Source organism: Choristoneura fumiferana, chromosome 21 (genome assembly GCF_025370935.1).
Source record: "Choristoneura fumiferana chromosome 21, NRCan_CFum_1, whole genome shotgun sequence".
NCBI lineage: Eukaryota > Metazoa > Arthropoda > Insecta > Lepidoptera > Tortricidae > Choristoneura > Choristoneura fumiferana.
In genome coordinates, this window is record NC_133492.1 from 503,956 (window position 1) to 517,260 (window position 13,305).

Below are 13,305 nucleotides of genomic sequence, written 5' to 3' on the forward strand. Positions count from 1 at the left end.
TTACGATAACATTTCGAAAATAACTAAGATTGTTTTTACATAAGCTTTGTGGAATATTACAATAATACAACATACATGTTTTTTTACGGTGAGCTGTGATTTTACAAGCTTTTATTAAACTTGCTTTGCTTGTACGTACATTCTGCATCAAAAGTAGCTATACACTTTTGTACTTTTTCGTTCAACAGCCACGTACTAAACGCCATGCAAGATTGTCAATGTGTCAATGCGACAGAGTACAAAAGTGATCCGCTACTTTTGATGCTGACTGTACCTATGTTTATAAATATCAACTGATATTTTCAATTTCAATTAAAGTATAGTCAAAAATCATAAAACTAAGGCCGCTCGCACGGTCTAGAGTTGAAAAATGTAATTAAATTATCAAAAAACAACAGTTAGCTACTTAGTTGGAGTTATTTAGCTAATCATTGCTTATGCAATTCTACCTAAGAAAAACTTGTATGATGAATTTATTTATTTTTACAAAGACCGAGTGTCTTCTTGCAGCTTGCGATTAATAGCAAAATGCAATTTGTTGATTTCTTTTGCCCCTCAAAAGCTAGTAGGAACAAAAATTAACTAATAACTAAATAAGTATGCTTCAAAAGCCGACTCACTGTTCCTGAAGTTATTATTTAAAGCGAAAGAGCTTTGCTTTAGAAAAGCGTTTTTCTCTTTTTATAAAGTGTTTTAAGTACTAAGTTTCCATTCAAACTACACTTTTGTTAGTAACTCGCTACACGACCTCCTTTAGCAAACTAACTTGAACTTATTTACACGTAAAGCTACTGAATAGAACACCCGCCCCCTTGCCATACCCCTTATACATGGACTAGACCATGCCGCTGTTAAACTTTTTCAGAATTAGGGGCTGTTCCACCATTAGTGTTAACTGGCGGTTAAATGTGATGCCGTCTCCGTCTATAAAACAAACAGACGGCCTCACATTTAACCGTCAGTTAACACTAATCAATAAATATCACGGGACAATTCACACCAATTGACCTAGTCCCAAAGTAAGCTTAGCAAAGCTTGTGTTATGGGTACTAAGCAACGGATAAATATAATTATATAGATAGATACATACTTAAATACATATTAAACACCCAAGACCCGAGAACAAACATTCGTATTTTTCATACAAATATCTGCCCCGACACGGGAATCGAACCCGGGACCTCAAGCTTCGTAGTCAGGTTCTCTAACCACTAGGCCATTTGGTCGTCAAAAAATTGAAATCAATGGATGGTGAAACAGCTCCTTAGTATACAGGTCGCATAACTAACCTACTTTTGTTTTGTTACATTTTCAAATAATCGTTAAATCATTGTATCTGACATAGCGGTGTTATCGCTGTCTCTTGGTACGGGGGCCTTTGAATAAGTTTTGAAATTTATTTGTCATCTCTTAGATAAACAATGTGCTATCAATGGTGTATTGCAGGGTTTCTCAAACTTATGGCTCCACGTACCCCTGTAAAAGTTTCTAGACGATAGCGAACCCCCCCCCCCCCCCCCCACTTGACTGTTGGAGAAACTAAAAATAAAAAATACTTACAAAAAGACTCCAAAAACTTCATCATTATATCTTGCTAGTCTTGCAGCCTGGTGGTTTTTGGAGTCACTTAAACCTTGTCGCGAACCCCCTACCGTCGAATAGCGAACCCCTAGGGGTTCGCGTACCCCACTTTGAGTAACCCTGTTGTATTGTATCGCATACATTGAAAATTACATTTGATCTGTATGAAAAAAAAAATAACAATGATAATATTTTTAAAAAGATGCGGAACAAAAGTAGCACAGTCATGCGAGTTGAATCGAACCTTGGATTTAAAGACCTATGGTCAGAGAATCCAAGTATGTCATAATGACGTAACTGGTTTGGTGCGTAAGGCACTTGTCTCACCGCCGGCGAGGAAACGATTGGCTATCGACTATTTTATAGCTCAAGAAACGAACAAAAGATATAAGATCCTGTGTGAGTAAAAGAAACATATATATTAATAGTTGATCGCTGGCGGTTCACACAGCCGGCGAGAACTCGCTTTACATCTTTTGTCGCAGCGACAAGAGCTATAAAACTCGCTGAGCTATAAAACTAGCTCAGCGCTGTTAGCTTGGCGGCCGCCCGGCTCGAGCGAGTGGAGCGAGTAATCGCCCGTCGTACTCGAACACTCGCTTTTCATTGCTCGCCCACTCGTTACTAGTTACTCGCTCGGCTCGCGTCTCGCTCATCGTCGGCGGTGGGACAAGTGCCTAACTAGTTACATTTTTCGCAAGTCATAATAATAATAGTCATAGTTGTATATTTTACAATTTATCTATTAACATGACTGTGAAGCTATTTATTATATTATTATGTACGAAAAAAAGATTTTTACTTTGGAAAAAAACATTTTTTGTCCTATTTAACGAAAAAGTTTAGTATCTTTAACGGATTTAACGGAAATAAAATAATACATACATACATACATAAAAATCACGCCTGTATTCCCAAATGGGGTAGGCAAAGCACACGAAACGTTACCGCTTCGGAGCCACTTTTAGCAATTTTAGGTTTTAAGTTTGACAAAAACGGTACAATAGTGACAGGTTGCTAGCCTGTCGCCTACGGTGTACCTTAACCTATGTCCTCAGTCGCCTCTTACGACATCCATGGAAGAAATGGAGAAATAAAATAAACACGCAGTTTAAAGAAAGGATGCAAAAGAATACTTACGTCGAAAAGTTAAATCATCTAATGGGACTGTTAGATCTGTACGCCTCTATCTATTTTTAACCCCCGACGCAAAAAGAGGAGTACTATAAGTTCTGTGTGTGGCACCGTAGGTAAACGGGTGAACCGAATTGAATTTGTTTTTATTTATTCGAAAGCAGGTTTTCTAGCAATGGTTCTTAGACATGTTTTATCAAGATCGGTGCAGCCGTTTTTGAGATATTGAACTTTGAAGTGACAATTTGGGGGTTTCCTACTTTTTGTTGGTTAGGTTAGGTTATGTTGCAATGCCATAGTACCATAACAGAAATTGCCTGATTCTTAGATTAAGCACATTATGCTGTAGTTCCCACGCGGGGACAAAGCGGAATGAGAAACTTAAACACACCATCGCCGCTGCCGCTTCGAAGATACGTGGGCCAATCAACTATTTTACCGACACTTTGGGCGTCTCCTGCGTTACCAAAATTGTCTCTGGCGTTACCGAAAAATCGTACTTCGAACAAGATATTTCACGGTTTAATAGGTTGAACTTACGTAGGATGGCATATTTATATACACCATCTATTAAAATTACAGAAAAAACATGTTTAACTACTTACAAAAATCTGCAATTGTTTGAAAAATGTCGCGGACAGATTAGTGTCGGTAAAAAAGTTGATTGGCCCACTTAAGAGTATAAGCAGGTTTCTTAAAATTTTTTTGTAATGCTGGCCCGCGTGGGAACTATGGCCCAAGCCCTCTTGTTATGAGAGGAGGCCTGTGCCCAGCAGTGGGACGTATATAGGCTGGGGATGATGATGATGATGAAATGGCAAACTGTTTGGCATATTGTATTTCAGACTTCGAAAAATGCCTCCCAACAGCCCCAAGGGTCCGACCAATCCTCCAATACTAAATAAGTACTCCACAAAATACACATCTCTATATAACCAATACACACGAATTTCAATCTTACCCCACACTTTATTACAGCGTTACAACCACGGCTATACGTGACCAGCGGCAATACACGCAAATTCTCTATCCATTGCGCGCCCCAACTCTCACCGCACAACGATTAACAGTCAACACACGCAATGTACTTGATTACCGCGCTATAGTCGCAGCCGGAACGTTAGCGGGGTAAAGGCTGGCCATTTATTATGAAGCAGGGTAAACACCCGTATGTGTGGACACCTGGGTATTTCCAATAAGAGCAAGTAATTTCTTAGTGGTAGGATATATATAGAGCGGTAACGTTCGGGCAATTAGATTTCAAACGATATCGGAAAAATAGGTGTGGGGGTGGTTAAAAGTGCTGCCTTTTAAGTGGGTCGACTCTACCGACAACAATACAATACAATACAATAACTCTTTATTGCACACCAACACAGTAAGCAGTACAGAAAACACAAGTATATAAGTACATAGAAATTTTCTAAGGTAAGCAATAGGCGGCCTTATCGCTTCAGAGCGATCTCTTCCAGGCAACCTTTACAATGGACGGAAATAAGCAATACATTTTAGCAGGTGGTGCAATTTACAGTAGATTAGAGCAGTATCAAGAATACATAAAACTACTTAACACATACACAGCAAATCTAAACAGATAGATAGGAAGATTGATACCATAACAACATATAAATAAGCTAACTATAACATTCATACGCAAGATGACAGATAGTGCTCTCTAAGCATAGACTTAAAGATAGGCAAGGACTTTGCGCGCCTCAAGTCTATCGATCGGGAGTTCCACAACCGAGTGGCCTGGACAGTGTAAGAATAAACATAGAATTTAGAGTTTGAGAGTGGGACAGTAAGGAGAAATTAGAAACAAAGAAGATATTTATTCCCATTCACATAGACACACAAATACAATAAAAAAAACAATAAACAGCAAACACAAATAAAACAAAAAAATAATAAAAATACACGATTTTGTGTGTCCCCGCAATAGTGAAACGGCCGCTGACTCAGCATTATGCAGAGTCGTTAGACGCCTGCAGCGCTGATATTCTGTCAGAACAGTCTGTGACTCACGGAATGATATTAGAGTACAGGTCTAGCCCTGGACGTTTTCATCTTTATCAATCATCATCATCTCGGCTGTAGGACGTCCACTGTTGAACATAGGCCTCCCCCATAGACTTCCAGTTGCCAACGACTTGCATCCACCGTGAACCCGCGACTTTAACTACTGCTTTGCTTTGCAGCTTTAGCGTAGCCAAAATGGCTCATTGTCGTCCAAATTGATTACGGCTTCGGGTGACCAGAGGGCTGGCTTGTTCTTAGCACAAAGATTAAGCATTGCCATACAGCGTGGTAATGCTGCCAGCCTTCTGGGCACCTTACCACCTGGCAGTGATTTTGGGCAACTTTTTAATTTATAATTTTAGTTTGTATGTAGTTTTAGTTACCTTTATTTTGTTTTTGTATTATGTGTATATAAACTAAAGTAACAAAAAAAAATTAAAACTTATATAAATAATACACCAACCAGTAAAATTACCGCAGGTTGATTTGAGGTCATTATTATAATAATTTTATTGATATCAATATAAAAATTACATGAATCCTGATTCAAAAGATGCAAAACCTTTGTAATAGGATCCTTGATGCACCATTTTTATAAGGAACTCTAACAAGGCAACGTCATTATACTTGCATACACTTAAAATTAAAAACATGCAATAGATTAAAACGCTGCAGTTTTATTAAAAATGCAAATTTAATTTATGGCAGGCTTTAGAAAGCTTTCCAACTTAGATCCCTCGGTGAACGTGAATGGGAGCATGCAGCTGGTAAATTCATGCATCTGGCTGCAGCTTGCACAAGTGCATGCTGATCATAAGCTCTCGTGGGCGGAATGAATGGGCTATAACTAAGCTTTTGTAGGAATGAACCGAAGTTTTGTCTAGTTATGGCCCGATGTGAACTAAAGCCGAGTTGAGACTAGCGAGAAAAATCGTGTAAGTTGCATTACATTGCGGCGCTCGATTGACCACTACAAACTCGTTGGCTTTACGGCCTCGCAATGTAATGCAACTTGCACAATTTTTCTTGCAAGTCTAAACTCGGCTTAAGAGTGGCCGACAAAGTGGTGAGCGTTGTTTGCTGTTAAAAAAATCCCTTGTGGTTGCCCCTCTATGATAGACATAGGTAATATATATAATAATAAATAAATTATAGTAAACTAGCCGTTGCCCGCGTTTCCGGGATAAAAACTATCCTACGTCCTTCCCCGGGATCAAACTTTATCTACACCAAATTTAATCTAAATCGGTTTAGCGTTTTGAGTGTGAGAGGTAACAGACAGACAAAGACATGATTTGGTTCATTTTTAACCCCCGACGCAAAAAGAGGGGGAGGGGTTTCTGTCTGTCTGTGTGTCTGTTTGTAGCTCTCAAACGGGTGGACCGATTTGAATTCGGCTTTTTTTATTTAAAAGCAGGTTTTATAGCGATAGTTCTTAGACATGTTTCATCAAAATCGGTTCAGCCGTTTTTGAGATATTGAGCTTTGAAGTGACAAAGTCGGGGTTTACTAATTTTTTGTTGGTTAGGTTATACAAGATCGCCAATGGTTACTTACCCCTGCCTTCTCCCTCAGCATACCTGGACCCGTACATCGTGCCAGCGTCCCTGGATCGACTGCTGGAGTCGAGCGACGTGGTCGGCAACATCCGGTTCAGCCACCCCACGCTCTACGTGTTCCCCGGCGGCCAGGGCGACGCCGCGCTCTTCGGGATCAACGGATTCAACATGCTTGGTGAGCTCATTTTATTTATAACTGTCTCGTGATTGAACCCTATCTCACCAGGTGAAAAGTGCAGATGATACCAATGGTCAAAGTCAAAGTCAAAGCACACACACAAGCACTTATGAATGTCAAAAAAAATCTACCACAGGTGTACAAAGGTGGCCAAGCGTGTAAAGGTGTGTCACTGGTCCAGTAACAGCTTTCACTCTAGTCTTGAAGAGTCATCGGTTGTATTTACCCGAAAACACAGACGAGGGAGCGAAAATATTAAAACTTTTTTTAAAAAATTGAGAGATTCGGGAAAATTAAAAATAGACAATACAAATCTTGGGGGAGAGAAGTCGTCGAGTGGCGACCACGAACCGGAAGACGAAGCGTTGGCAGGCCTCCCACCAGGTGGACTGAGGACATCGTGAGAGTAGCGGGAACCGGTGGATGCAAGTGGCGAGTTGTCGTTCATTGTGGCGTTCTAAGGGGGAGGCCTTTGTCCAGCAGTGGACGTCTTCCGGCTGATGATGATGATGATGAATACAAATGTGTTGTAGAAAAGGATAGAAAAATGATGGGTGTCAATCAACTTTATTTTCTTATCAATAATAAATATTGACAACAACAACATCTTATTTACAAGTAATTTTGCATGTATGTGTATTTTAAATTTTGCAAGTCAAATTTTAACTTATTTTCGTTGTCGAATTGAATTCGTGGGTTAAGTAAACTATGTCTCGTACAGTAGTTACACAGTTAATATGGAACGATAGAGCCTGGGGGGCTACTACGAAATTGGAAAATCGAAGTTCGTATCGTACTGTCCTTCTCACTCTCGTACTAAATAATTCAGCCATTATGTTAGAGCGCACGCTAGAAAAATAAGCTTTTTCTTTGTTCATATAATTTTTTGACGACCAGATGGCCTAGTGGTTAGAGAACCTGACTGCGAAGCTTGAGGTCCCGGGTTCGATTCCCATGTCGGGGCAGATATTTGTATGAAAAATACGAATGTTTGCTGTCGGGTCTTGGGTGTTTAATATGTATTTAAGTATGTATCTATCTATATAATTATATTTATCCGTTGCTTAGCCCATAACACAAGTTTTGCTAAGCTTACTTTGGGACTAGGTCAATTGGTGTGAATTGTCCCGTGATATTTATTTATTTATGTAAAATTTTATACAATAAATGCTTATAGTCAGGGTCGCCGTCATCGAAACCGATGTAGAAAGCTGTATATATGTATATTAAATAATTAAAGACTGACCAGAATCATAAAAAACCTCGCCATATTGCGGAAAACCAATAGAACTAATTTCTTGCACTGGTAACACTAAATTCAAATGTCATCTGCCTATTGCTGTCAAAGTTTAACGTTGTTTGCGCGTGGTATTTTAAAGTGTTATTTTGAGTTTTTGTGAGTAACAATGTTGAAGTTAACCTTTGCCTTGGAAGGATAATAATTCACAATGTATAGAAGTATTTGTCATAGAAAAAGTCTGAGGGATTAGAAAATATTCCTTTAAATAACATCACCGACACCGTTGTCAATATGACTGTTAGGTATCGTATAGTAAGTGTAAAGAATGATTCGATTTGTAGCATTCGAAGATGGCGGATGTAGACAATATCTAATTTTGCTATTTCTGTTTCTTTGGCTAGTTGAAGTATAATTTTGATAGTCTTTTATGCGGCGATTAACCTTAACAGTGAACAGTGATCCCAAAATTCTATATTGCTCTCGTGTCTAACATTTTTTAATGCGCAAGTGGTCTCCACGTGGTTTCTGGAATTTTACTATCAAGTTGCAAAAACTACAATTACCGTACAACGTCCCTCTCAAAGAGAGTTTACCTTGACACTGGCGAAATTGACTTATTAATTAGGACAGAAAAGCCATATTTTAAAGGAGAAGAAGAAGAGTAAAGAATGTTGTAATATAAAACGTAGAAGTGCTGCACTCGCGTCAGGTTTTTTTATATTCCTGCATGGTCAGCCTTTAGCGTAAGAGGGATGGCACGATACTAAATTCGAATTTTGCACTTCCTAGTATGAGGCCAGACCTTCATTTGACCAGAGGCCTTATTGTCTAACACGCTTGTAATCACAATCGTTTTCATTTCTTCCTCTCACACGGCATAAGACGAGGGTAGAAAGAGATGGAGAATGCGATCGTGACCAGCAGCGTGTAAGAAAATCCTCAAAAAAAACCCCAGTTCCAAAAAAAGCCTCAGTTCTATAGGTACGTTCCTCAAACACAGTAGCTCAATTCGTTCACCAATATGTAAGCACGTTATGGGTAAAACTTCGGGCGACCTGTCCAACGGAATGGAAGGCAAACAGGGCTTGATTGAAAATAAATTGATCCGGTATTTGTATGCGTTTATTTGATACTACGGGCAGGTGTCATTCTCTCAAGGCTATTCAAGGCAATGGAACAGTTGCTATAGGACCCTTGTTCGTACAGTTTACGTTTTTAGGGTTCCGTAGCCGAAATGGCAAAAACGGAACCCTTATAGTTTCGCCATGTCTGTCTGTCTGTCTGTCTGTCTATCCGTCCGTCCGCGGCTTTGCTCAGGGACTATCAATGCTAGAAAGCTGTAATTTTGCACGAATATATATGTAAACTATGCCGACAAAATGGTACAATAAGAAAAAAAAAAAAATTTAAAGTACTTCCCATAGACGTAAAGTGGGGGTGATTTTTTTTCTCTCATCCAACCTTGTAGAGTGGGGTATCGTTGGATAGGCTTTTCAAAACCGTTACGGGTTGCTAAGATTATTTTTTCGATTCAGTGATCTGTTTGCAAAATATTCAACTTTAAAGTGCAAATTTTCGTTAAAATCGTTAAAATTCAGGATGATAGTAATATCAAACTTACAAGGAAAACATAACGGTTAAGTTTTCTTGAGAATTATTAGTAGTTTAAGAGTAAATAGCAGCCTAAGGTATAAAATATATACCTAAACTTGGAATATACCGTACAAAATACGAAATCCTTAGAAAAATATTACTTAATTTTTTCGTAATGGCTACGGAATCCTATTTCGGACGTGTCCGACACGCTCTTGGCCGGTTTTGTTATAACCACGAACTTGAACAGTGAAGCCCCTAACCAACATATTTGCATAAAATCATCATCCCAGCGTATTACGTCCCACTGCTGGGCACAGGCCTCCTCTCAGAATGAGAGAGCTTGGGCCGTATTTCCTACGCGGGCCCAGTGCGTATTGGGAACTTCACACACATCATTGAATTGCTTCGCAAGTTTCCTCACGATGTTGCCCTTCACCGTAAAGCTTGCGGTAAATTTCAAATGTGCACATGAATTTCGAAAACTCAGAGGTGCGAGCCGGGTTTGAACCCACGATCCTCTGCTTGATCAAACCATACTTTCATATATTTTATTAAAAAACTACGACTTTTGGGCTATCCCTGTTGTGTCTGTGGGTCCCATGACAGTTTCTTCGTTAATTTTGATTTTATAAATGATATCGAAAGTAAAATACGTTAAAAAAAACCTGAAGTCTTTGGGAATCCAACCCTATTCTGTGATTCGTGCTCCACCATATACATACACCAAACAAACCATTGCACTAGCTGTTACGTTGTAAATTCGTTTATCGCTATACCGCAGGAACTATGCAATTACCGGGATAAAAACGATTCTATGTCCTTTCCTGGGACTCAAACTATCTGTTTATCGAATTTCATCTAAATCAGTTCAGCGGTTTAGATCTGAAGAGGGAACAAACAAAACAAACGTGGGATGGGATGTTTCCATGACCCTCTTAATGCTATGACAATCTAAGCATAACCTAACAACATAAGCGTTAAGTGGTGTATACGCAAGTATCTGAGTGCTTGCACAACTATCGTGTTACAGTAAACAAGTCTGTGTACACTGGCTTAATAGGATGTATAGAAAATAATGGACAATGACGTATTTGGTTACACGGAAGATGGGATGGCTTAGCTTCAGAGTTTTTGGCAACGCCTCTTTTATTCCATGAACTAAAAGAATTTCTTTGCTCACCCGCGACCATGTGATAGCTAAGTTTATGCAAGATATGCGTGTTCATGCAGCTCTATCTCCACACTGTAAGAACACACACAAATCACACAAACCCATCTATCACCACCACCACACTACACTGACACAGAGCTCATCTTCAGAGCAACAACCGTACACCATGCTACCAGATGTACATTTGAAGGAGATGTGGAGGTGGAGGAACTGCATGAACATGCATATCTTGCATAAACTTAGCTATAATAAAGTCGCGGGTGAGCGAAGAAATTATTTTTATCACACTTGCTCGTAAACAGTGTCGTAACATGCAGGCTACCTTGGTTGCAACCCCCCAAATAAAACCCTCGACCTTAATGTGCTTGTCATGAAACCCGTGGTCGGTAAATGAGTCATTGCCCGCACTAATTTTCTTGTCATGGAGCCCGCGGTCGGTAAATGAGTTTGTTACTGCATGGTGTGCTTCTGCTCCGTGCGCGCGCTGCACACGCACGCCATGCACATGCTGCGGAAGGGGAGGGCGGCGAGAGCTGGCGCTATCAAGAGCGCAATCAGCGGTCTCGGCAATTTTTGAAAAAATATTAGTTTTTCTTTTACAAATATACAATTTTACTCGCAAATCTGATGAAAAACATTGTATGTCGCACTGGCGGTACTAGAATTACGAACATCGATTCATTAAAGCCCTCAGTCTTCGACTTCGGGCTTCTAATAGACTCTCGTTCGTAATTCCTTATTTACCGCCCTTAAGACACAATGTACTATTAGTTTATTGATATGGACCTCGGTAAAGTAACGCCTGATTCAATAAATTACTCTTTCATTCCATTACTAGTATAATCTTGAAAGCAGGCTAGCAGGCTTGGCAGGCAGGCAGTTGACAGATGTCAGTATTCCCCACTATATTTCCCTTCAACCTTTACCTACGTTGACTGAAATGTAATTTCGCACAAAAATTTCGAAAAACTTAAGAGGTGCTAACCCACGATCCTTCGCTTAGGATAATATATTACCTGCTGTAGCAGACTCCATATATTATTGCCTTATTTGTTACTTGATTATAGGAAATATTTTCTATGAGAACAAATTTTCTTTCACTTTTCTATAATATGCATTGAAATAATTAATTCAGCTCATTAAATACATTGTTTTAATCAATTCATTCATCAGTTTCTTTATAAATCATAATATACTATTAAGTTTCTATTTATAGAAATAAGCATTAATAAATTCAAAACTTGGTTTCCGTACGCGTTGAAGTAGTGACATCTCTGGAAACGCAGTGTCATCGGGTTATTGTTTAAAAAGCTTAAATCACGCTGCATACAAGTGTAGTTATAAAGTAAAGTAGAAAGTTTAGCTATTTGACTATAGATGGTATTATTACTGAGCTGAGACCGTGACTGTGGCGACCTCTAGTGAGGAGCGGTGCGTGTGTGTCAAGTTATGGGTTATCGGGCTATATTCGGAGAGGTTCCACTACTCACTAGTAGATGGCGCTATTTTTCTAATTTAATGAAACCATCTGAGATTAATTAAAAGTAATTTTATTCTCCTTTTGTGATTTTACAGGCAAAAGCAACTAAAACCATGCCTAATAGGACTATTGGTTTGATTTACTAGCAAAGCGTACATAAGTAACTTAAAATATTTACAAAAAGGCGTAGGCTAAGAAACTCTTCTAAGGCTTCCCATGTTTTCCTGAAAATCTCATTAAATCCTTTCTCCAATCCTGATTTCCTTCCATTTCCTGTTCCTCGTGCTGCCGTAGGCAATTTTGATTGTAAAATCCATAGGAAAGCACTGAAGTTTCCTGAAATAGAAATTTATTTGAAATCGCTCTAATGATATCCTGGATATAGCATTCTTGTTAAAAATACAAGTTAGATCTGAGTACTTTTACTTTAATCTCATCCTAATAGTGACTCTGATACAGAATAAATAGGTTTAGTTCGGATCAAACACTCAAATGATTCAAAACTAGTCATCTTTCAGTTTGAGATTTTTAACCCGAGGGCTGAAATTTTGTAAAGGCTAATATTAATAATTGTTTGGTATTTATAATCAAAATCTTTATAAATTCCATCCCTCCTGACTTAGTACAGTATGTCTATACGATAAATACCCAAATAAACCCTATAGATTTTGATCAGATAACAAAGTGAAATTTTCAGGAGTGTCAAATTTTGCAGGTTGAATAGACTTTATGATTAAGCTTCGATCCATGTTTTCATTATAAATCTGTTCTTTCTGCTGTCCATATACTATAATTAAACATAAATTACCTCATACAATTGACCAAATAAATCGCTATTAACGTTTGAAAATTTCCTTACTATGGAGTATTTTGCCTAAGACATTTTTCACTATTAGATTTATCTATAAGTATGAAATTCTTATTAAGTTCTTACCTAAAAACGTCGTGAACAATTATAGGAGTAAAAATGTGTCGTTCCAATTGGAATTTCTTGACATCCCATAGTAGTGAGGAAAATTAACCTATAAATGGAAACTCTTTTGGTCCATTATTTCTTGGATTTTATCTGAAACATAAAAATAATCTTAGTACATAATAGAGGCTACTATTTTACACAAGGAAAATACACTTTACCAGAAAAACAGCTTTTCTTTTAGGAAATAATCATAGCAAAACGGTTCGAATAAAGCATAGACTTACCTCTGTCTTGATGTGTCATTTTTCCCATCGTTGAAAGGGTTTTGCACTAAACTAATACTTGATTTTGGTAGTTTAGGAGTTTAACTAGTAACTTCAATAATTATAATTGCATTTTGTTTAGTATTTGATATCAAATTCTAGTTAGAC

The 13,305-nt window shown here is 38.4% G+C and overlaps 1 protein-coding gene across 1 annotated transcript in view; it reads left to right on the top strand.

Moving 5' to 3' along the window:
- LOC141439948 (uncharacterized) overlaps positions 1 to 13,305 on the top strand; it is a 40,152-nt gene that overhangs the window by 10,549 nt on the left and 16,298 nt on the right. The window contains exon 3 of the mRNA XM_074104413.1: positions 6,310 to 6,468. Within this exon, the coding sequence (XP_073960514.1) occupies positions 6,310 to 6,468 (159 nt within the window). The remainder of the gene's footprint in view (positions 1 to 6,309; positions 6,469 to 13,305) is intronic.